Source organism: Carcharhinus amblyrhynchos, chromosome 5, assembly GCF_965287045.1.
Source record: "Carcharhinus amblyrhynchos chromosome 5, sCarAmb.v2.hapA, whole genome shotgun sequence".
Taxonomy (NCBI): domain Eukaryota; kingdom Metazoa; phylum Chordata; class Chondrichthyes; order Carcharhiniformes; family Carcharhinidae; genus Carcharhinus; species Carcharhinus amblyrhynchos.
This window is the reverse complement of record NC_137328.1, coordinates 75,669,905-75,695,249: the sequence shown is the minus strand read 5'-3', so window position 1 is coordinate 75,695,249 and position 25,345 is coordinate 75,669,905. Positions and strand designations below refer to the sequence as shown.

The 25,345-nt window shown below is 42.6% G+C and overlaps 1 protein-coding gene across 2 annotated transcripts in view; it reads left to right on the top strand.

Moving 5' to 3' along the window:
• man2a1 (mannosidase, alpha, class 2A, member 1) overlaps window positions 1–25,345 on the top strand; it is a 172,154-nt gene that overhangs the window by 79,989 nt on the left and 66,820 nt on the right. For both annotated transcript variants that reach the window (XM_080189037.1, XM_080189035.1), the window contains exons 10-12: window positions 16,393–16,578; window positions 17,846–17,960; window positions 18,888–18,955. In XM_080189037.1, the coding sequence (XP_080045163.1) occupies window positions 16,393–16,578; window positions 17,846–17,960; window positions 18,888–18,955 (369 nt within the window). The remainder of the gene's footprint in view (window positions 1–16,392; window positions 16,579–17,845; window positions 17,961–18,887; window positions 18,956–25,345) is intronic.

The following is a 25,345-nucleotide window of genomic DNA, read 5'->3' as shown; positions in this document are numbered from 1 at the left end:
ATAGTTGGGAAATTAAAGTCTCCCATCATGACAACTCTGTTATTATTACATCTCTCCAGGATCTGTTTCACTATCTGCTCCTCAACATCCCTGTTACTATTGGGCGGCCTATAGAAAACACCCAGTAAAATTATTGACCCCTTCCTGTTCTGAACTTCCACCCACAGAGACTCCGTAGACAATCCGTCCACAGCGTCCACCTTCTCTACAGCCATGACACTATCCCTGATCAACAGTGCCACTTCCTCACCTCTTTTGCCTCCTTCCCTGTCCCTCCTGAAACATCTGAAACCCGGCACTTGAAGTATCCAGTCCTGTTCCTGAGTCGTCCAAATCTCTGTAACGGCCACTACATCACATTTCCAAGCAGCGATCCACGCTCTAAGCTCATCCACTTTGTTCACAGCACTCCTAGCGTTAAAATAGACACATCTCAAACCTTCGGCCTGAACATTCCCCTTCTCCATCACCTGCCTATCCTCCCCCTTACATTGTTGACAATCTCTGTTTGCAAGCTAACCTCCTCTCTCCCAGTCACTTCATTTCGATTCTCTCCCCCCAACCATTCTAGTTTGAAGTCTCCCCAGTAGCCTTAGCAAATCTTCCGCCAGGATATTGGTCCCCCTGGGATTCAAGTGGCACCAGTCCTTTTTGTACAGGTCACACCTGCCCCTAAAGAGGCCCCAATGATCCAGGAACCTGAATCGCTGCCCCCTGCTCCAATCCTTCAGCCATGCATTTAGTCTCCACCTCATTCCATTCCTGCTCTTACTTTCTCGTGGCACAGACAGCAAACCTGAGATTACTATCTTTGCGTTCCTCCTTCTCAACTGTCTACCTAATTCCCTATATTCTCTTTTCATGACCCCTTCCCTTTTCCTGCCTATGTCAGTGGTACCAATATGTACCACGACCTCTGGCTCCTCTCCCTCCCACTTCAGGATTTCTGGGATGCAACTAGAAACATCCCGGATCCTGGCACCAGGGAGGCAAACTACCATCCGAGTTTCCCGTCTGCTTCCACAAAATCACCTGTCCGACCCCCTCACTGTAGAGACCCCGATTAATACTGCCTTCCTCCTCCTTTCCTTACTCTTCTGAGCTACAGGACCGGACTCTGCACCGGAGACACGGCCACTGTTGCTTCCAGGTTGGCTGTCTCCCCCAGTAGTACTCAAACAGGAGTACTTATTGTGAAGGGGCACATCCAGCAGGGTGCTCCCTAGCACCTGAGCTTTCCCTTCCTGACCGTGACCCACTTGCCTGCCTCCTGTGGCCCTGGTGTGACCACCTGCCTGTAACTCCTATCTATCACCTCCTCATTCTCCCTGACCAGACAAAGGTCCTCTAGTGGAAGCTCCAGTTCCTTTACATGGTTTCTTAGGAGCCGCAGCTCGATGCACCTGGCTAAGATATGGGCATGATGTGGGTATGCCGGCGTTGGACTGGCGTAAACACAGTAAGAAGTCTGACAACACCAGGTTTTAGTCCAACCTATTTATTTGATAATATACTCACAAGCTTTCGGGGTTAGCCCCTTCGTCAGGTGAATGGAGAGTTCTGGCCTCAGACAGAGCATATAAAGCACAGACAGTTTAGAGATTACTGATTAGAATGCGAATCCTTACACCTAACAGTACGGTAAGTAAGGTTTTGCAAAACCTCACTTACTGTACTGTCTGGAGACAATACACATCTCTTTAAACTGTGATCAGTGCTCCTTCCACTCACATTATCAGCCACTTCAGGTCTTGAACAGCAGGTTAGGTGTAAGGATTCACATTCTAATCAGTAATCTCTAAACTGTCTGTGCTTTATATGCTCTGTCTGAGGCCAGAACTCTCCATTCACCTGACGAAGGGGCTAACCCCGAAAGCTTGTGAGTATATTATCAAATAAATAGGTTGGACTAAAACCTGGTGTTGTCAGACTTTTTACTAAGATATGGACATCCAGGAGGCCAGGAGACTCCATGACCTCCCACATTCAACACTGAGAACAACACACTGGTCTCACACTCATAATTCCCCTTTACTTCAAAGAACACAGAAAAAGTGTGTAGTTCCTTTGTACTGTGAAATAGGAACTGTCTTGTTGTTGACTGCTTTATTCTCCTTATTATCACCCTTTGGCAGAGTACTCTGCAGGTTCGTTGAGATTTTGCACACTCTTAATTAAGTAGCATCATTTAATACCATTCTGAAGAACTTCGCCTCTTAATAAAGCATTGAATATAACTCTTCAGTTGTTGGTTTAGTATAAGCATGTACAAGTTAAATATATCCTATTATCTACATTGTTCTAGCAGTGTATTTTAGCCACAGTTCAGAAGATCACTTCCTCAGCACAAAAACAAAATTTATACTTCTCATTCAAGCCATGATAAATTGGTGCAAACGTTTGGCAGTTTTGTGCTATGTGCTCACTCTACCTGTTTCTTTCAGGCTAGAGAGAATAAAGTGTAGTTAGCTGTCAATGAATGGAGAGCCTTTGTGAAGTCCATTCTGTAACAGTGGACAGCATGTCACGAGCATCACAACCAATGGCAATGCGGTCTTTGCCCGAATTGAGGTTGCATTTGTGGCTACAGCAGATGGCAGATCCTTCAAAAGCTCAAATTTCTCACACATTGTTCCTTGTTAAGGTTCAGGTAGAATGTCTTCTTGAACACCGTGGTTGGATATGGCCTCTTGTTGACAGGATTATCTCCTTTCTCTTGCTCTGTTCTGCATGGTCTGTGCATGTACTACAAGTCATACTGTATCCCAAGGGGTATGCCTACATGCAGCAATGACCAGGAGCAACTTCTGAGTGCAAAAGCCTTAAAGCCATCAAAAAAGTCCTTCAGCATTTGTCACAAAATTCCCTGTAGACATCAGCAACATTAACAACAAAAGAATGTACCAACAACTTTAAAAACCAAAGAACGTAAGGTTATAAGAAATAGGAGCAGTAGTAGGCCATTTGGTTCTTGGAGTCTGCTCTGCCATTCAATAGGATATTAGCTGATCTAATTCTGCCCTTAACATCAATTTCCTATCTGCCTCCCATAACCCTTTATTCTCTTGTCAATCAAAGATCTGTCTAACTTTGCCTTAGATATATTCAATGCTTCAGCTTCTACTGCTGTCTGTAGAAGAAAATTCCAAATGACCTTCTGGGATAAGAAATTCTTCTCTATCTCCATTTTAAATGGGGACCTGGTCTTTAAGATTTACTCCCAGTTCTAGATTTCCCCAAGAGAGGAAACATTCTCTCAGCATCTACCCTGTCAAGCCCCATTCAAAATCTTATATGTTTCAGTATGACCACCTCTCATTCTTCTAAACTCCAATGAGTATGGGCCCAACCTGCTCAACCTTTCTTCAGAAGATAACCCTATCATCCCAGGAATCAGCCTGATGAATCTTTTCTGTACTGTTTTCAATGCAATTACATCATTTCTGAAATAAGGAGACCAAAACTGTACAAAATATTCCAGATGTGGTCGCACTAATGTCTTGTACAGTTGTAGCAAGATTCCACAATTTTTATACTCCTACATGCAGCAATGACTAGGAGCAACTCCTGAGTGCAGAAGCCTTAAAGTCATGAGAAGAGTCCTTCAGCATTTTCACAAAATTCCCTGTAGACGTCAGCAACATTAACAACTAAAGAATGTACAAACTATTTTAAAAACCAAAGAACATAAGATTATAAGAAATAGGAGCAGTAATAGGCCATTTGGTTCTTGGAGTCTTCTCTGCCATTTAATAGGATATTAGCTGATCTAATTATGCCCTTAACATCAATTTTCTGTCTGCCTCTCATAACCTTTTACAATAAAGGCCCACATTCCGTTTGTCTTGCTAATTACTTATCCTACATTTCTGAGCTTCAGGTACAAGTACAGCCAGATCTTTCAGTCATGCAGTATTCTGCAGTCTCCCTCCATTTAAATAATATTTTGCTTTTCTATTCTTCCAAAGTGGACAACTTTATATTTCCCCACAGTATACTTCACCTGTCAAATGTTTACCCTGTCCACTCACTCAACCTATTTATGTCCCTTTGCAGACTCTTTGTAACATCATCGCTATTCACATTCCATCTTACCTTTGTGACACCAGAAAATTTGGCTACAATGCAGTCTGTCCCTTATTCCATGTCATTAATATAGGTCATAAATAGATGAGGCCACAACACTGCTGCGGAAGTTAAAATGCTCAGATTAAAAAAAGTCATGCTTTCTCTGTAACAGCCTGTGAGAATGTTATCAGTTGCAGACCTTCAAGGGAGGCTGTCTGCTTCAGACTAGGCCATATAACATTCTGCTTTTTGATCTTCATCAGAGGATGAACAAGACCAGATTTTTTTCCATAACAAATATCGAAGGCGAGATATGGGAATATGCTGTGCAAATGAAGGATTAGCAGAAGTCAATTTTTCATTGACTGAGAAAGGACGAAAAGCCAGGATTTAAATGGCAAATATGTATATCAATGAAAGATGTGAACAAAATGCTTGTTCCTGATTTGCTGTAATTGACCATAACTGCTGAGTTGTTTCTCCGTAATATCAGAACCACTCCAGCCATTTCGATGGAGGGGGTGTTTCTCCATGTGCACAAGTAATTAAAGACCTTGCATTGAATGCATGATGTCCACTGCTGTTTGTATTAGGAGTCAACTAAGTGTGCCTAAGTTTGCTGATACCCAAGGATCTCTGACACTGATCCCTGTGGCACTTGACTAGTTACAGTTGACAACAATAGGTCTATCGAAGAAGATTTTCCTATTTGGAGATGAGCGAAAGACAATGTTGTGCATACCTGCATTGGTCAGGACAAATGGTGGATCATGTCTGCAACATTCTACAGGTGGATCTAAGTCCAATTGGACTGTGCTACTGCATTTTATTTTACCTGCGAGTTGTTCCAGTGATTCACCTGTGGCCTATGTGGCATCTCATAGCCCTCAGCACATACATATATCAAGGAGATGACAGATGCACTCTATAGTGAAGCTCATCATCATGTGAAGTTCATACTCAATGGAAAAGCTTGACATTGAAGTTCTGCCCATGTCACACTGATAGCTGCACAATTTCAGCAGGAGTAAGTTATAGGCAATAGGACATGGCCACATCCCTGCTGCAACACCAGTGCACTGAAAGATCTTTACAGCCAGTAACATTAAGAGCAAATTCATCATTCAGACTTGCACCTTCAAGTTCACCAGACCTTAATCTTTGGAAAGGTCAGTATCCATTTGCTTTGGGAAGTGAAAGAGTCATTGCCACTCAGCTGACACTAAGGTATGCACGAATTTTGAGAGAACGTCTAAGCTGCTGAACATTTGCTTTGGCGCTATCAATAAAGTCAGCCATCTCATTTTGAGAAATAATTACAGTTAATTCTCAAAGGCTACTGAGTGTGCCTAATTCCTTGTATTCTTGTAAGGACTAGACATTGCTAGCAAATTTTGAAGCTATTTCCAGTACAGAATTTGACACATATTCCTGACATAACACAAGGGTTGAGTAACTATCGTAACTCAGCTACACCTCACACCTCAAAGGGAGGATCACTGGGTGGGAGCATGGGTCACTCTTTCAACAAGAGGCCACATAAATACAGAAAGACTATTCCCATGAACAGCAAATATATTTACAAAGGTGCATGAAATATGCAGTGGTTGAATGCCTGTGACGCAGAAGAGATGTCAAAGTTTCTTAATTTCTCTACTGTTATGGTTCAGGTCAGAAACTCCAAACTGTTTTATGGGGCCTGCCTGGATCGTAAGTTTTGCATCTTGAATTTGGCTAGGATAAGCATGCTATGTTTCATTTCAGGTATGATTTGAATAACCCACTAGGAAACTTGTATCAAATAAAGTTTAATTAAGAATATAATTAATATGTATGGAAAGAAAATCTGCAATAACTTTATCAATTAATAACAAAAACAAAACAATCACAATAATGCATAACCCTTAACAAATATATCTAAAATGTTTCAATCAAACAACTCCCTTGCCAGAGATAAACCCTTTTAAACAAATTCAACACAGCAAAATCTAATACCCATGTGATATTGGAATTGAGCCCTTTGGTTGGAGAATTGAAAATTCTCAGTCTTGTAAGTTCTAGTAGCCCTCTTGAATACCCAGAGCAGTTTGAAGTTAGAACAACTTCCCAAACCACATGTAGACTCTGGTCAGGGTACCAACAACAGATTTTCTACTTCAGGAAGGCAAGAAACCTTGCTTCCAGCTAACAGCAGAATTTCCAAAACCAGGGAGAGAAAGAGAGAGAGAGAGACACTTCTTTTCAGCATAATGCCTCTTTTAAAACTAAACTCTAACTGCAGCCAAACAGAAAATGAAACCTTCAACTCACTGGAAAGGAAGAAAACTGTCCAAAAACACGTGACCATCCTCCTAACAGTGCAGGATATAAAACAACCCAGAGTTAAAATAAACAGATCTCATTTAAGCTATTGACGCATCAATAAAAGGATCCCTCGTAGACAACTCAACAGCAATAAAACTGAACTGAGAAAGGTCTGCTTACAACTACAGGAAATTAAAAACAAAAAATGTAGAGTATAGGGCTAACGGTAGGACTCTGAATAGTGTTGATGAACAGAGGGATCTAGGTGTATGTGTATATAGATCCCTGAAAGTTGGGAATCAAGTCGATAAGGTAGTTTGGAAGGCATACGGTGTCTTGGCGTTTATTGGTAGGGGGATTGAATTTAGGAGCCGCAACGTCATGTTGCAACTGTACAAGACTCTGGTGCGTCCGCACTTGGAGTATTGTGTGCAGTTCTGATCCCCACATAATAGGAAGGATGTGGAGGCATTGGAGAGGGTGCAGAGGAGGTTTACCAGGATGTTGCCTGGTATGGAGGGAAGGTCCTATGAGGAGAGACTGAGGGATTTGGGGTTGTTTTCGTTAGAAAGAAGGCGGCTAAGAGGGGACCTTATTGAAACATATAAGATGATTAGAGGTTTAGATAGGGTGGACAGTGATAGCCTTTTTCCTCGGATGGAGAAAGCTAGCACGAGGGGGCATAGCTTTAAATTAAGGGGTGGTAGATATAGGACGGATGTCAGAGATAGGTTCTTTACCCAGAGGGTGGTGAGGGATTGGAATGCCCTGCCTGCTGCAGTTGTGGATGCGCCTAGTTTGGGGGTGTTTAAGAGATCCGTGGATAGGTTTATGGATGGAAAGGGATTGGTTTAGGTTAGAGGGTCATTGCTTTTTTAATTGGTCGGTGCAACATCGTGGGCCGAAGGGCCTGTTCTGCGCTGTTATGTTCTATGTTAAAACCTTCTGTAAAGATATACTCGCGTTACACTATCTCACCAAGACGCCTGGATACACCGAGACATCTTTAACAGAGGTGGAGACAGCCTGTTTACTGCCATGCCCTGTTGTCTTTCATAGCTTTGACAGATGCCCTCTAAAGGTTTGAGACCTGGAGGGCCCTGGCCTGCTTTGGGTCTTCTCCTCCTGGTCCTGTACAGTGAAAGAGAGGGAGTCACAGAAGAGGCAATTGGGATCGGCTACATGTTCTCAGAGTTATCTGGGCGGATGATCCTGAGGTCTCCTGCTATTGTTCTCCCTGTGAGTGCCCCATTAGTGAGGTGTTCCTTAGGATGTGATCTTCAGCCTAATCTATATCCTTTATACATCAGGGTTTGTGTTTCTCTGCACAGGGGAAAGTGCAGATGAATGCTCTGATAGGCCTTCATCTGGTGCATCTTCCTCAGAGGTGGCCTGGGAGCTGGGGTTTATGGCAGCTCTGGTGATCCAGATTTAGGTCATAAGTAGGTGGAATACATCATTACTTATCACTCACAGATTATCAAGATGTGATCAGTTCATGGAGGGCTCATCTATACTGGCTTGCTGAGAGAGGCTAATTCTCCCCAGGAGCAGACTTTGTCTTTGCCTGCCAGCTCAATGGCATTCTCCTCAAGGTGATTCAACTCCTGAACCCCTCCCCCCATCTGGGATATCACCCTTCAGTTCTAGGTGACCTTGGCCTGCTTAAAAATAAATGGAATAGAGCATGCTGAAAAGAGGTGGAAGAGAAATTGGGAAGCATGTATACCCTGTATGTATGCTGAGCCCTTTCCAGGAAGGTCTGAGAATGGGGTTTGTGTAGCATGTAGCTGGGATGCTGGCGATGTTTAAATTTTCATGAGTCATTAACTGTTGATGACTCCCCTGCCTAACATTGTGTGGGATCCCTGAGCAGTGTAACCCTTTGTCAATATGAGAGTGAGAGCTGAAGGGTGACTTAGCCCTGCAGAGAGATCATTCATCGTCATCCTGCACTGGATGACATTTCCCTGATGGGTGCTTGATGAGCTAGCCTTCCTTGTTACTGTAGGGCTGGTGGACCTTGTGGGGCCAACCCTCAGACAGAATTCATCCCGGTGCTGGCAGGCTCCACAGATGAAGCCATTGTCAAGAAGCTTCCTGCATACTGCTGGCCTGCTTTAATGTGTATGTTCAGGTAAAGGTTAAAATGGTGCCTTGATATTCAACCCCATTAGTTAATGGCAGGGCAGACAAATCCCTGCCAACCGTGCCATATGATTCGGAGAGCTACATGCTGATGCATAATTAATAAGCTTCCCATTGTGAAACTAGATGCGAATTTCTGCCACACCTGGCAAGAAACACATAGCAAAACCCACTCGCCAATGCATTTGGTCTCTGGAACAGGAAGTTCTGCCTGCAGAATTTTTACAAAGCATAAGGAGGCCATTTGATCCATCGCGTAGCTCTGTGAATCAGCAATTATATAGTGTCTTTCTTCTACCTTCTCCCCATTAAATTAGCATATTCTTCCATTTCAATCAACAGTTCTTGGCCACAATTGAGATTTTTAATTGACTGCCTTTTCCATAGGTCTTTCAAATTCCTCAATTTCTATATTCAAACAGCACAGTCTTGCTTTACAAATCCCTCTAATTGCTTCTAATATGTCTTCCTTTTATCCTCAGTTGAGATTCCTCCACACCATACTTGACAGAGCCTTCAACATTGTCCAATCTGTTTCTCAACTTCTGCTCCCATTCATTTTCTCCCTTACAGGACCATATTGATTTTCCCCTTGTTCTCACTTTCAACCCTACCAGCCTCCATACTAAATTAATCATCTGCACTATTTCTGTCATCTCCAGCATGATGTCACCATCAAACACATCCTATTCCTCTCCCTTTCGAAGTGACTGTTCCCTCCAGAACACTCTGGTCTATCTGCCAGTACCCCTAACACCGTTTCACCTTCCCACAGCACCTTTCCATGTAAGCACAGGAGGTGTAATACCTACACTTTTCCTTTCTCTCTCTTAACCATTCAAGTTTCCAAACGCAACTTGCAAGCGAAGCAGCAATTTACCATACCTCTTTCGATATAGCTTATTGTATTCACTGCTCACAGTGATGTTTTCTACAGATCACACGCAGATTAAATGATTGCTTTGCAGAAAAACTGCTCAGTCCACAAATATGATCCTGAGGTTCAATTGGCTTGTCATTTTAATTCTCCACCTTCTTGCTTGCTGACATCTCTGTCCTCGGCCTACTACAGCGTTCCAATGATGCTCAATGCCAACTTAAGGAATGGAATCTCATCTTTCACTTAGGCACTTCATAGTTTTCTGGATTCAACATTAATATCAGTCCATCTGTTGTCCCATTTTGTCCCCTTTTCTTTGCAGGTTGCAGTTTTAACTTTGTTTTTCTCATTTTTGCTTTCAAATGGCAGCTATTCATTACTCTGCCATTTACACCTCCTCTGGACCAAACTTTACTTTCTGTGTTTGGCAAACACTTCAGGCATTCCCACCAATTATTTTGTCATTTAAAGCCTCCTCGTTTCTGCTTTATCACAGAACCATCCCTTTTGTTTTTAGTCCTTTCTCTTCCATCTTGCCTCATTAAAAGCTATTCAGTTTCTAACTTTTGATGCAAGATCACAGCCTGAAACATTGAATGGAATTTTACGGCCGTGTCATGGTGGGGACAGGGCTGTTAAATATAGTGAGCCATTCGAAAGTCTAATGATATCAAAGGGACCATAAAATCCTACCAGTGTAAGATTCTGCCCATTAATCCTGTTTCTCTCTTTACTGATACTGCCAAATCTGCTGAAAATTTCCAGTATTTTCTGTTTTTATTTCTTGTTTACACTTAAGTGCTTAGAAATGACCATATCAAAACAAGTTGTTTGCTCCTTCTTGGTGCTTATCCTCTACATGATTATGCATTGGTGTGTTCCCATGTCCCTTAATCTTCCCTTTCCTTTATCACCTGCCTAACCTGTTCAGAAAAGTTTGCATGATTTCACGTGAGTCTGTTACCTTGGGGACAACAATAACAAATGTTGTAACATTATATGAATAGGCAAGGCCTAGAGTCAAACAAGCTGCTACATTTCCTTTCCACAAGGACTATGTTTTAAACTACATTTTAAAGTGACAGGCAAAAAATGCAGTTCTTAATGCAAATTATTTGAACTGCATACATTCAACGTATGCGAACTATGTACAAACACATTTATTGATCATTTTATTGTTTTTATTAATTTCTATCCATATTGGTTTGATTGTTAGCTTTGACTCTGCGGTAACACACTTTGAGTTAGAATGTTGTGGATTCACAACCACTCCAGGGGCTTGAATATATCACATTGGCTGATACTTCACTCCACTTACTCAGTAAGTGCTGCATCGTTAGAAATGCCATCATTCACATGATATTTTAAACTGAGATCCTGTCTGCCCACCTAGTTTGACACAAAGTATTTCATAACTTTATTTGGAGCGGAGCTGTGTATTCAGTCCAACATTTAAACATACACAAACTTTGTGTGATAAGATTTTTTAAGCCTAATAAATATTTTAATCTGTATTCTCAGTAGAAAAATTATGAAAACATTATTAATTTAAGACCAAATTATTTTTATGATAATCTGTCTGTTTGTGAAACATAATTAATTCATTTAAATTAACTCAATTTCTCTTGTTTGTCAACACTGTTACTAACATCAGTATGTTGGAAAATTAATTGGGAAGAATTCAAAAGGGCAAGGGATTTTAAAGAGTATAGCTGATCTTCTGTGGTTTTGGGAGCATGGTAATGATATTGGACTGCTGATCTGGCTTTCCTCTTTTAAAGCCATTTTTCCCTCTGGGGACACGGTCTAATTGGATTCAGATGTAAATTAGAATTCAGTTGTTGTAATAGCAGCTCATTTAGAAAATCAAAATACAATAAAGCTGAATGAACGTGGATTTATTAGAATGAAAACCTGTTTGACAAATTTATTAGAGTTCTTTGAGGATGTGATGGGGAAGTGGGGGGGGTGCGGTTTAAAGGGGAACCAGGAGATGTAGTGGATAGGGTGGAGAAACAGCCTGGGATAAGATCCTCTGTCATAGAGAGTTGGTGCAGACTCGATGGGCTGAATGGCCTCCTTCTGCACTGTAGGGATTCTATGATTATAAGCAAAGGGTGATGGTTAAGGGGTGTTTTTTTTGACTGGAAGCATGTGCACAGTGGGGACCCAGAGGGATCAGTGTTGGGGCCCTTGCAGTTAGTGCTTTGTATAAATTATTTAGATTTGAATGTAGGAGGGTTGATCAGTAAGTTTGCGGGTGATAAAAAATTAGCAGGGTGGTAAGCTAGTGGTAAGCTAGTGTTAAATTACAGGAGGATATAGACGGGCTGATCAGTGAATAATGGAATTAATCCGGATTAATGTATGTTCAAACAAGACAAGGGAATACATGATGAACGTTAGTATCCTAAGAAGCACCGAGGATCAGAGGGATCTTGGTGTGCATGTACACCGGTTCCTTAAGGTAACAGGGCAGGTGGATAAAGTGGTTAAAAAGGCACATGGTATACTTGCCTTTATTAGCTGAAGCATAGAGTTTAAGAGCAGGAAGGTTATGATGAAACTTTATTAAACGTTGGGTTAGGCCACAGCAGAATATTGTGTGCAGTTCAGAAATCCACATTGTAAGAGGGATGTGACAGCAGTGGAAAGGGTGCAGAGGCAATTTACCCAGTATGTTGCTTGGGCTCGAGAGTTTTAGTTATGAAGAGAGATTAGATAGATTGGGGTTGTTTCCCTTGGAGCAGAGGAGACTCAGGGGAACATGATTGAGATGTAAAAAATTATGAGGGACGTAGACTGGAAGTCATTTGATTCCTTGGTGGAGAGATCAGTGACCAAAGGGCATAGATTTAAGGTAAAGGGCAGGAGGTTTAAAGGAGATGTGAGAAAAAAATTTTAACCGAAGGCGGTGGAAATCTGGAGCTCACTGTCTGAAAGGTTGGTGGAGGCAGAGACCCTCAGAACATTTAAGAAGTATTTAGATGTGCACTTGTGAAACCAAGGAATGCAAGGCTATGGGCCAAACACCAGAAAATGGGATTAGAACAGTTGTGTGGTTTATCCTTGACCAGCGTAGATGCAATAATCTGAAGGGCCTTTTTCTGTGCTTGTAGCGCTCTAATACTCCACGACTATCACTCTGTTTTCCCATGATCTTGGGCACTTATAAGTAGAATTGAGATTTTTCCTATGTCCTCGGATAATGACAGTTTGGAAGCAATATCAAAACTAGTCACGGAAGGATGCACTCATGTTATCCTCACTCCTGTTCCCAAAGGGGTACAGACCTGGCAGAGAGTTCATTCAGGCAAAATCAAAACAAATAGGTCCACAGAGAGGAGCAACAAGAAAACACTCTTTGCCCCCAGGAAAGATTGTGTTCCTGTCCCTCAATCACCACGTGTCCATAGTAAACCCATCTCCCTTGACATCTTTGTCATGCTGAAAAGTTTTGAGGTTACTCCAGAATCCACTCACTGAGACAGCCTCACTTGCACTATGGGTTGCTGAGTAGTAACCACTCCATACCTTCCAATTACAAAAAGTCCATCAAGTCTCGGTTGTAGTTGACCTTAGTGTTTGCGTGAGACTATGATCCATTATTGTGGACACCCCAGCCAAGGTAGACATCTTTTTTGCACGCACCCTGCAGAATTCTGTTAGAATTGCTGATGTTTCACATGGATAGTTTCCACGTTTTTATTATGTCCTTGGTGTGGTGCACAAGCCCTCTCACCTCTCCCCATGGACTAAGACCCCTGTCCTTCAGAGATGTCCAATGCACTTTGGTTATAAACCCTATATGCAAGATTGTTTCAAACCCTTGATAGGGAGACCAGCAGGCCAAACAAATTTCCATGTGAGATCGCCCAAAGGCTTCAGTCAACGGCCCATACCCTTCTTTAATCTTACACTCCTAATTTCTCTTGCAGTTAAGGGAATCTTGCCTATTGCCTCCTTACTTGCAGCCTTCATGTGCATGTTAGCTCAAAATGACAGATCGCCAAGGAAATTCATTAATGATTAGATATGTCCACCACATCTTTCTCCAGATATAGAATCATAGATTCCCTGCAGTGCAGAATGAAGCCATTTGGCTTATCAAACCTGCACTGACAGAGGGCAGCCTCTGGTTTTCTACTGTTAAGAAGAGTGTGGAGCTTTCAGCCGTGAAACTACATCTATAGTGTTCTTTGCCACTCACAAAGCAGATTTGCCTCCCCTTGAGTACTTGTGGCATCTCACACCAAGACAAGAGCAGCAGAAGCTGCAGTGACCTCACTGAACATATTTGCAGAGATCAGAACATGGTGAGTTACATATAATGGCTTGCATAATTTGTGGCCAGCTGAACACTCACAAATGATGGCCAGTGTTTAATCAGGTTCTTCTAGGATTTTTGAGTAATCACTATGTTGATAATGTGAGAGGATCAGTTGAAGTTTATTATCATCCTCTAATGGGGGACCAAATTCCACATCCTTAAATGCCTGGCACCATTGAATTAACTAGCAGCAAGATGGAATCCAGAAATTTCCAAACAGTACAACGATCATATATCTCCAACTGCCAAACCATTACATACAATGTTTTGCACCTGTGCCACCCGTGTACTTTCAAAACAAATCTTAATATTTCTTTGTTCACCGCTACATTTAGGTGATGTTGGCAATTAAAGTGGAGGCAGCTTGCTGACTGCTATGCCCTTTTGATTTTGGTGGGTGTCCTCTGCTAGCTTAAGACCTAGAGGATCCCGGAGTGCTAAGGGTCTCCTGTGCAAGTTCAGGAACAACCTCCATGGCTGGAGGTGATGGGGTCATTAGCAGAGTGGAAGTGGAGTGACAGGACACCCTTGGAGTGCTGTATGATGAAGGCCTTTGGAATCTGCTTGGTATTCCTCCTCCCTGTCTGCCCAATGGCACCTCTTTGACTCTTTCAGGAGAAAGGGTACCTGGAGGGAAATTAAGGTGCTTCATCCTCCTTGCTGCACTTCACCTATGTCTAGAATGATGGAGTGCAGGTCTGAGTGCATATCTGGCAGTCCTGTGCGTTTTGCTGGGCCTGGGTCCCCAAGGTGGCCTGCATTTTTTTGAAACCAGCCAAGCGCTCACATGCTGGAGTCACAACACCAAACAGAATGTCGACAGACTCCCCAGCCTTCAATCTGACTTATGCATGGTCTCTAGCATTTCTGATGTCTCCCTGGCTGTCTCTACCATCCTTAACCTATCTCCAACATATCCATTTCTTCACTGTTGCTTGGTCAAAATCCTGGAATCCCTCCTTAATAGCATAGTATCTACACACCTTGAGGACTGCAGTGGTTCAAGAGGCAGCTCTTCTGAAGGGAACTAGGGATGAGCAATAATTCTGGTCTTGCCAGTGATGCCCACATTACCACAAATTAATATAAAAGTTTCTAAGGGCTGCGTTCAGAGATCATCTGCATGGGGCTGAGCAGAGCCTGGTCTCTTGCAATCCTTTAAGTTTCAGAGACTTCAACTATGACTTCCTTTGTGGATCCATGCCAGTGATGTGCTCACTGGATTGTGACCTGAGCCTTGCCTAAAATGTGGACCCACTGAGGTGATTGTATCTGTGCTGTTAGAATGTACAGGTGAATGCCGTGTTAGCATATACTGAGGCATCCTCCTGAGAAGTGGTATTGGGCTGGTTCTGAGTGTGCTGTGTGTTTTGGGCTTTCCTTATTCTTGCTGATATCTGGAATTGAAAAAAAAAGTTTAGTGAATGCCTAGGCAGCCTCCTTAATTAACCCAGTGAGTGAATGTAACTGACAACTGCAGATTGAAAGCATCCTCACTAGCTTCCTAGGGCAGTCTTATCTGATCTTCATCATTGTTGAATCCTGCTCCTCCCCAGCTTCATTGTTGGCCTGCTGTTCATGTGAATCTTGAACGTGCAGAATACTGCCTTTGGTCTTAGACTGCTCCCATTTAATGTGGGCATGCTTGTCATGCAGAAAGATAGAAGGATTGATCAGTAAGTGATTTAACAAGCCAGATGTCCTGCAACTGATAAAAAATTAACAGTATGAAATGGCTGGCACGCGTTTATTTAGCGCATATGCCCCATCAGCTGCAAGCCAAACTCCTGTCTAACATTCCTGTGCAATCGCACATTTAGACTACCTGAGAATCAGTTTTCAATGAGTAGATGGTGCCACTTAAACCCCCACTGTTGTCGTCACGCTGTATCACTAAGTAGCTAACCAACGCCCCATATATTCTAACATATTTTGATGGGATTACACTAATATGCCAAAACCGTGGATTAATTTAGTTGGAATCTGTTAAATTGTTTAGTATTGGTTATCACAATCAACAGAATCTTCCTTCCCAACCCACTTGAGGTTCATGAAACAATCAAAATGCTTCCAAGGACTCAGTTAAACAAATGTGATTAAATTAATTTAATACATTGAAATGGATCAATGAGCAAGTATGTTTTTACTTGCAGTGTTGTCATGTTAAGTTGGTACATAAAAGACCATTTTCTTGCCTTTATTCTTTCATGAGATGTGGGGATCATTGGCAAGGCCAATGCTCATCCTTAATTGTCCTTGAATTAAGTGAGGCAATTTCAGAGTTATTTGCCATGATTAATATGCCAGACCAGGTAAGAATGGCTAATTTCCTTCCCTAAAGGGCATTAGTAGATGTTTTAACAAAAATCAAAGATTGTTATCACAGTCAACATTACTGAGACTAGCTCTATAATTCCAGATTTATTAATTGAATTCAAATTCCACCAGCTGCCATGGTCAGATTTGAACCTATGGCCCTAGAGCCTAGGCCTCTGGATTACTGATCCAGTGACATTACCACTACACCACTGCCATCTTTAGCATGGCTTTTTCTTTGAGTTAATAAAGATGAATAATATGCTTGACAATCATTGAACTGAAGAAAAGCTGTTGGACCTTTTTAATTAAAAGTGAATGTTATTCATTTTGTTCTCCTGTATAGGGCAGCAGAAATCCTTTACTCTTTAGCATTGGTGGGTGTGCAGAAATCCAATAAAATGGCATTGTTCCCATCATCTGAAAATTATAAACTGCTCATAGAATCAAGACGAAATCTTGGCCTTTTCCAACACCATGATGCAATCACTGGAACTGCTAAAGAGTGGGTCGTTATGGACTATGGAACCAGGTAAATATTAATTTGTAGGTTTAATTTAAATTATCTTCCTCCATATTCAGTGTTTATTTTTTTCTTTCCAGTAACCTGATCTGATAAAATTCCTTGGGTGTCTGTTAAACTGATTATAAATGGACTTAATACATTTAACATAAAGGTAGTTCAGTCAATTGCTCTGCCACCCAGGTTCTGATCTGATTTGTTTTCACATTTATTTCATTATTACAATGCTTGCTTCTATTTTATGTAGTGGAAACAGAGGCCTAGTTATCTTAATATTTCCCAAAACCCGTTTTTAGTGCAATGGAGTTTTGAGCTCGAATCTCATGCAGCTAAATGTGTAATTGCTAAAAGCTGTTTCTTCTGACAAATCAGAAAACTCATTGAAAGCAGAGCTTGATGAATGCAAATTTTTGTAAATTCTGGCAATTTTACATTTGGCTGTTAGAACCTCTGCATTTGGAAAATATGAGCACTAATGCAGGTCTTGCACAGCTTTAGGTTTCAGAAGCAAGTGCATGATGAGTCTCATTTCCTTCAGTCTTGTTTTGTTTTTCTCCATTGCTTGCATTCCTATGTGGTAGAGGTGGAACTGTAGACAATAAATACTCCTAAGAATGTTTGAATAATTTCTATGCTGCCATATACAGTTACATTAGGTGTATTCAGTTCTCTGAATATTTCCTTGCATGAATTAAGTTCAGATTGGTGAAGATAATCCTAGGGATGAGGAATTATAATTCTGCTGAAAGATTTTAGACACTAGGATAATTTTCCAAAAAGATTGGCAGAGATTTAACAGAGGTTCTCTAAATTATGAATTTGAAGTGTCTTACGTTGAAGCACACTGAACTGCTTCATCACTTACTTTCCTTGCATCATTAAGTCAGATGTGAGGATGTTCATTGATGATTGCATTTAATTCATTTGCAATACCTCAGACAATCAAGCAGTCTGTGCCTGCATGCAGAGAGACCTGAGCAACATTGCAACTTGTGCTAATAAGTGGCATGTAACATGTGCCTCACATGTTAATGCAAAAACACAACACTTTTTCTTCCACAAAAATAAGTTTGTCTAACTAATGCATTCAATCTGGTCCATTGGATTAGAACACCTAATCTGCTTGTGTTGGACACAACTATATCGAGGATGAAATGTGCTAGTTGAAGTATGTCTGAGAAACATGTACCAGGTTTCCAAAGTCCTCTTGCATCCATGTCTTCTTCCTAAAAATGGCAAAATATTTACAATGTTCTTGGATCTTTTGTCTTTACAGATTATTTCACTCAATAATGAATTTGAAAAAAGTGATTGGTGACTCAGCACATTTTCTAATTTTAAAAGACAAGGAAAATTACAAACACATACCTTCAGCACCCTTTCTTCAGATGGTGAGAAATTTTACTGTTCAATTGATTTCCATGCATCCAGGCAACTGCATAAATATGCAGGCTGGTATAAGTGATAAAAGCCTTTGGAAGTTGGTGAATTGTTGTAATTATGCAATTGATTCATTGATGCCTTTCAGGAAAGGGAAACCGTCATCCATACGTAGTCTGCCTTACAAGTGACTCCAGTCCCACCCTGTGTAATTGACTCTAACTGCTTTCTGAATTGACCTAGAAATCTCTCAGTTGGAAACAAAAAGCAATTACTACAGAGGACCTACATCCACCTTTACTAGGCAAATGCATTTGGAAAATACGTGGGATTTTGTCAATAATGCCTACAAGCTAAAACATTTATTTATAGTAGATGAGTGATTCATTGTTTATGAATAAGTGGTTTTTGCCTCTCAGTGTCCATAAACTCCTTTAAAGGAGGATGATTAGAAGAAACTGAGAAAAATCTGGCATTGGTTTCCGAAAGCACCATAGATGAGCATTGATTTTAGCTAAGCTGACAAAATCTCAGAGGTGGCCATAAAAAGATAGTCTAAATCATTGAAATCATTCTTGGATATCTGCCCTTTTCTGATCTTTGCCTGGGGATTGCTTCATCTATAACTTTTGTTGAATTTGGTTAATCCGAAAATAGATTCCTGACCTGAGCCATAATCTTCACCTGGAACTAAGCTCCTCCACCACAGGCTCTTCTTGTGCGTTCCGCAGATCTCCATAATTTCCCTAGCTAGGAGAAGCAGATCCTGAAAAAAACGCAGGTGCAGAAGCTGGATGCTTTTGAGTGTGCAGTGGGAAGTGAATATTTATTGAAAGTGTAGAGCGACCAACACTTAGTTAAATTAATTAATGTTTTAAATAAATTCATTGATATAAGAAAATATAACAACGTCATTCAAATGGTCTGTTTTGTATCAGGATGATAGTCAAGCCTCACAGGACTCATTACCTCAAAGAACAACCATTGAATTAAGCTCAATACCCAGGTTTGTGATGTACATTTTTAATACTTTAAAATACTTTTGAAAGGCTGTACAAGTGTGATGGTGTTAAATGGTTGTGTCCCAATCAGGTTGCAAGTTCCTGTCCATTGCTTTCTTGTTTCAACTCACATCTTTGTTGGGTGAGTTTAGGCACTTCAACAAACTGACCTATGTAGTAATGTGTAGAGTTCATCACCATCACCTCTAGTTTGTTTTTGCTAGTTAAAATGTGATCACTAACTAGCAAATTGATAGCCCTGATTTTCTTGCCTCAATCTGTTGGAAAAGAATGTGTTTTTGATTAGTGCTTCTGTGAATGAAGTGTGACTGTTCGTGATCTTTTAGCATGAATCCACACACACAATTGTAGAATGCTCATGTTACAATCAGGCAAGCTTATTCTAATCTAGCAATAAATTTTGTAATAATTGCAACATGAACTAATTTGCTTTAGCTTGAATGTTCTGTTGTACCAGTAGGGGTGGGCTGTCATAAACACACAGCTGGAACCATTAAATTTGGCTGGAGCCCATCAAAACTGCTCATAACCATAATTTGGCAGCAAACTGCCAGTCACTAGCTTATTAGGAAGTGCAATGAAAGATGGATTATTTCCCCAGTTCTAAAATGATCTTGTATATTTACATTAAAAAGAACATTTGTAATCTAAATACATTGTTATATAACACTGTATTTTAAACAAAGAACAACCCAGCACGGGAAACAGGCCCTTCGGCCCAACGAGCCCACGCCGCCTCATCACCCTACACCTATTCTACCCTGCGTGTCTACGAATGGAACCCCTAACTTAGCCAGATTCAGGGGAGAATAGTGTCAATTTGGTAAACCAATCAGCCTAAGAGCACATCTTTGGGACTAGCCAGCAGTGCTAGTCACCGAACTGTTGTGGTGCCCGTCTACCGGTCCAGGATCAAGCACACACACCGACACGAAGTACTAGGCCACTCCCGGAACCTCCAAGAGCAGCCCACGCACGACCCACCGTGTGCGTGCCCCTCGTTTGACAACGAGGTGGACCTCCACCTGCGGAATAAAAGACAAAAACATTAACTTACAAGTCTGCATTTCCGGTGTCTCCCGAGGTTCTGACCTTATTTAATAGCCCCTACTATAACCCTCCATCCTCGTTTCACTCATGTGTCTGTGTAACTGAACCTTAAACGAGTCCAACGTTCCTGCCTCCACCACCCTACTTGGTAGCGCGTTCCATACCCCCACAACTCTCTGCGTAAAGAACCTTCTTCTCACATCCAAATTATACCTCTCCCCCCTCACCCTTAAATCATGACCTCTCGTATTTGTACCCAGTCTAGGGAGCAGTCTCTCACTATTGACTCTATCTATTCCCTTCAGTATCTTATATACCTCTATCATGTCCCCCCTCAACCTCCGTCTTTCCAAGGAGAAAAGTCCCAGTTTCTCCAACCTTTCCTCGTAACCCAGCCCCTCCATGCCAGGCAACATCCTGGCAAACCTCCTCTGAACCCTCTCCAGAGCCTTCACGTCCTTCCGGTAGTAAGGTGACCAGAACTGGACGCAGTACTCCAAATGCGGTCTAACCAACGTTCTATACAACTGAAGCATTAGACGGCAGCTTTTATACTCTATACCCCTTCCTATAAAGGCTAGCATTCCATAAGCCTTCCTAACAACCTTCTCCACTTGTGTCGCAACCTTCATGGATTTGTGAACCTGCACTCCCAGGTCCCTCTGTATTTCTATACTCCTAATCGGTCTACCTTTTATCACATAGCTCCTTTCTGCATTATTCCTTCCAAAATGCATCACCTCACATTTGTCAGGATTAAATTCCATATGCCACCTATCTGCCCAATGCACCAACCTATCTATATCCTGTTGTATCACCTGACATTCCACTTCAGTACCCGCCAACCCTGCCATCTTGATGTCATCTGCAAACTTGCTGATCACACCACTTACGCTGTCTTCCAAGTCATTTATATATACTACAAAGAGGAGAGGTCCCAGTACAGAGCCCTGCGGCACACCACTGGTCACTGGCCTCCAGCCCGAAAAGGTCCCCTCCACACTACCCTCTGTCTCCTATTGCCCAGTCAGTTCTCAATCCACCTAGCTACCTGACCTCGTATCCCATGCACCTTAACCTTTTCTACCAGCCTACCATGAGGGACTTTGTCAAACGCCTTACTGAAATCCATATAGATGACATCAACGGCTCTCCCATCATCAACCGTTTTTGTCACCTCCTCAAAGAATTCCACCAGATTTGTAAGGCAAGACCTCCCTCTAACAAAGCCATGTTGCGTATCCCTAATCAGATCGCAACGCTCCAAATGCTCATACATCCTACCCCTAAGTATTTTAAACAGCGGTACCACATTTGCTACCCTCCAGTCTTCTGGGACCTCACCTGTGTCCAAAGAAGAGACAAAGATTTCCGCCAGAGGCCCAGCAATTTCATCTTTCACCTCCCTAAGCAGCCTGGGATAAATACCATCAGGCCCCGGAGCTTTATCCGTCCTTACGCTACCTAAAAGCCCTAGCACTTCCTCCCTCGTAATAGATATTTCCTGCAACTGGTCCTCAGCTCCCTCCAAGAGACCGCACGATTCCGAACCCCTCTCCTTCGTGAATACCGACGCAAAGTATTCATTCAGGAGCTCCCCCATTCCCTCCGACTCAATACATAACTCCCCACTTTTGTCCCTAAGAGGACCAATTTTCCCTCTAAGTACTCTCTTGCTCCTAATATAGGAATAAAATGCCTTTGGATTTTCCTTAATCCTACCAGCCAAAGCCATTTCATGCCCTCTCTTCGCCCTTCTAATTCCCCTTTTTAGCTCCCTCCTACTCTCTCTATATTCCTCCAGTGCACTCTCCGTCCCCAGTTGTTTCGACCTAACATACGCCTCCCTCTTCTTCCTGACCAAGTCTTCAATACCCCCTGTAATCCACGGCTCTCTAATCCTACCTTTCCCATCCTTCCTCTTAACCGGAACATACCTCCCCTGCAACCATTTCATTTTGCCCTTAAAAGCCTCCCACTTGCCAACCGTGGACTTTCCAGCTAACAGTCCCTCCCAATCAGTGTCCTGCAGCTCCCTCCTAATCCTGCTATAGTTTGCCTTTCCCCAGTTCAGCACACTCCCGTTCGGCCAGCACTCGTCTCTTTCCATTTTTATCCTAAAGTAGACGGACTTGTGGTCACTGTTAGCCACATGTTCGCCTACCTCTACCTCAACCACCTGCCCCGGCTCATCACCCAACACTAAATCCAGTATAGCCCCTCCCCTAGTCGGGCTAGTTACATACTGCTCTAGAGACCCTTCCAAAACACATTTCACAAACTCCTCTCCCTCCATACCCCCAGCTCTAGGCCCCCTCCAATGCACTCCAGGTAGATTAAAGTCACCCACTACAACCACCCTATTCTTCCCGCACCTATCCAAAATGCCCCTGCAAATGCCTTCCTCCACTGACCTTGGGCTGTTGGGTGGCCTATAGTACACCCCTAGCAACGTAATCTCTCCCTTTTTATTTCTCAACTCCACCCACAGTGACTCAATCCCTATCTCTTCCATATTGTCCTCCCTCTGCACTACTGTGATGTTCTCCTTTACTAACAGTGCCACCCCTCCACCTCTCTTCAACCCTCCTCTGTCACACCTAAAACACTTGTACCCAGGAACATTCAGGTGCCAGTCCTGCCCTTCCCGTAACCACGTCTCCGTTACAGCCACCACATCTAACTTCCTCACAAACATCAAGGCCCTAAGCTCATCCGTTTTCCCTGTCACACTCCTAGCATTGAAACAGACACAGTTCAACCCACGAGTGTCCCTCGGAACCTCCTTCTCCCTGATAATTTTCCTTTCACCCGACTCTCTCCCAGCCACATCCCCACCCCCCCTCCCTATTAGTTTAAACCATTCCTAAACACCCCAGCTAACCTCCCCACTAAGACACTAGTTCCCCTCCCATTCAAATTCTCCCCACCCCTCCTGTACAGTTGCCCTTCTCTCCTAAACACCTCCCAGTGATCCACAAAAGTAAAGCCCTCTACCCTACACCAATCCCTCAACCATGCATTCAGCTGCATGATCTCGTCATTCTTTGTCCTGCTGGTACTGGGCAGCAACCCAGAGAGTGCCACCCTGGAGGTCCTGCTCTTTAGTTTGGACCCCAACTCCCTAAATTGCCTAAGGACCTCTACCCTACTCCTCCTTCCTATGTCCCCCTCCCCTACGTGTGCTATGACCTCAGCCTGTGCCCCCTCCCCTTTCAAAATTCCCTCTACCCTTTCTGTTACATCCTTTACCCCTGCTCCAGGGAGGCAGACCACCATCCTGGAGTCACGCCTCTGTCCACAGAACCTCCTATCAATACCTCGGACCCTCCCATCCCCTACCACTATCACCTTGCCAGCCCCCTTCTGTCCCTCTAAGTCAGTCTCCCCCTCCTGCCTATCTTTCTGTGCCCCTGTCGACGAACCTTGGGGGGCCTCTGGGGAGGCCGGGGGACCCTGACTACTCTTCTTCTTCCTCTTTCTCCTCCTAACAGTCGTCCACCCTTCCTGCTCTTCAGCCCTTGGGACCTTTTCCTGCTCATGGTTCCTAGCCATTAACTCCTCGTTTTCCCTGACTAGAAACGCATCTTCCAGTTGCCCCTCGAGTTGCCTGACCCGGGCCCTCAAGCGCTGCAGTTCTAAACATTTAGTACAGGTGTGGACGTTGGGGACACATGACGCCACCAAGAACTCCCACATGCGGCACCTGACACAGCTTATATTCCTCCCTATATTCCCTACCATGTCCCAACCTCCTGTAAGCACCAAAAGGTAGAAATGTGCAACGCCCCTTCTCCAAGCCTGCTCTCGCCTAAGCCCAGCGAGCCAAAGCCCTTCTCACTCGGCTCCCACTCACTCCGCTGCCCGCTCCCGACGCTGCCCGCTGTGTACCGCTACCCCTTTTTTATACCCCCCACTCCCCCTTACCGACAATCCCCTCGCCTAACTTCCGGTACGGAAGTAAACTACTCTCTAACAAACCCCGAGAACCGGAAGTACAGAAAAAAAGCGGTTTTCAATTTAAATCAGGCACTCACCACAGCCACAGCCACCAGGTTCAATGCTCCGGAGAACAATGAGGTGGATCCCTGGGTGAGTATCCGATTTATACCCCCCGCTCCCCCTTACCGACTATCCCCTCGCCTAACTTCCGGTACGGAAATAAACTACTCTCTAACAACCCCGAGAACCGGAAGTACAGAAAAAAAGCGGTTTTCTACAGAATTATTACTTTTGACTGGATTGACCCTTCCGGATTCCACCCTATCCCCTTGTGCCGACAAAATCCTTTTGCCATCATTGCCTGTAGTTCACGTATTTTATGATAACATTACTGTATCTACACAAGCGCAAGCAGTGAACCAGAGAACTACTTAATCTTTCTCCTTTGTCCCTCTTCTGTTTTTCCAAAGTCAAATCGTCGTATTCTCCCAGATTTCGCCAATGGCTATTGTGAAATATATGACTTATTTTTATAATCCTCACCATGAAAGAGAAAGCAGAAATTTAGGATCAAGCATTAGGTAGTACAATGCAGGTTTCAGGAAAATAGTTGCAATCAAAATACATCGTAAGTTTACAGTGATGTGCTAGCTTCTGTATCTCTCTAACTGAGTTGCAGTTATAGTGATCGTATGTGACTATAATACTTTGAGACTTTTCTTGGATCAAAGATTTACCTTTTTTTAATGATGAAGGGTTGATGGGGTGAATTGGAAAAGATCATTCTATCTGATTGGGAATCATGTGATAAGGGATCAGAGATTTAAAACTTACAGTAAGAAAGAGATTTCGAGAATTGTCTTTGCACTGAACGTTCTTGGTGAATTAAATACTTTGACAGATAAAATAATTAAGGCACCAGTCATTCTATCCTGTAATGAAACAGTGGATGAATACTTAAAGAAAAGTAAAATACAGGGCTTGGAGGAGAATATAGGACTAAGTGGAACAAATGACCTCTTTCTGAGCTTTACTCTGATTTGTGGTCCATTGTTTTTAACACTTTCTGTTTGCATTGCTTATTTAAATGGCACTTAAACTAGGAAATTTTCACTACATATGGCTGTGTCTCCTTTCTTCTCCTTCTGCTTCCCTCTTGGATATTGTAATATATGGCTGATGCTGCTACTATCACATTTAATATGCCAATGTAGAGGCATAACAATGATTCCCATAACATTCACAACTGAACCTCTCAACTTCTAAAAATATATTGTAAGTGGTTGAAGAACATTATAATTTTTGTTAATTTTTATTCTGTTACTCTAAGGAAAGAAACATTACTGGGCATGAGAAAATAAATTAAAGATTTAAATTTATAT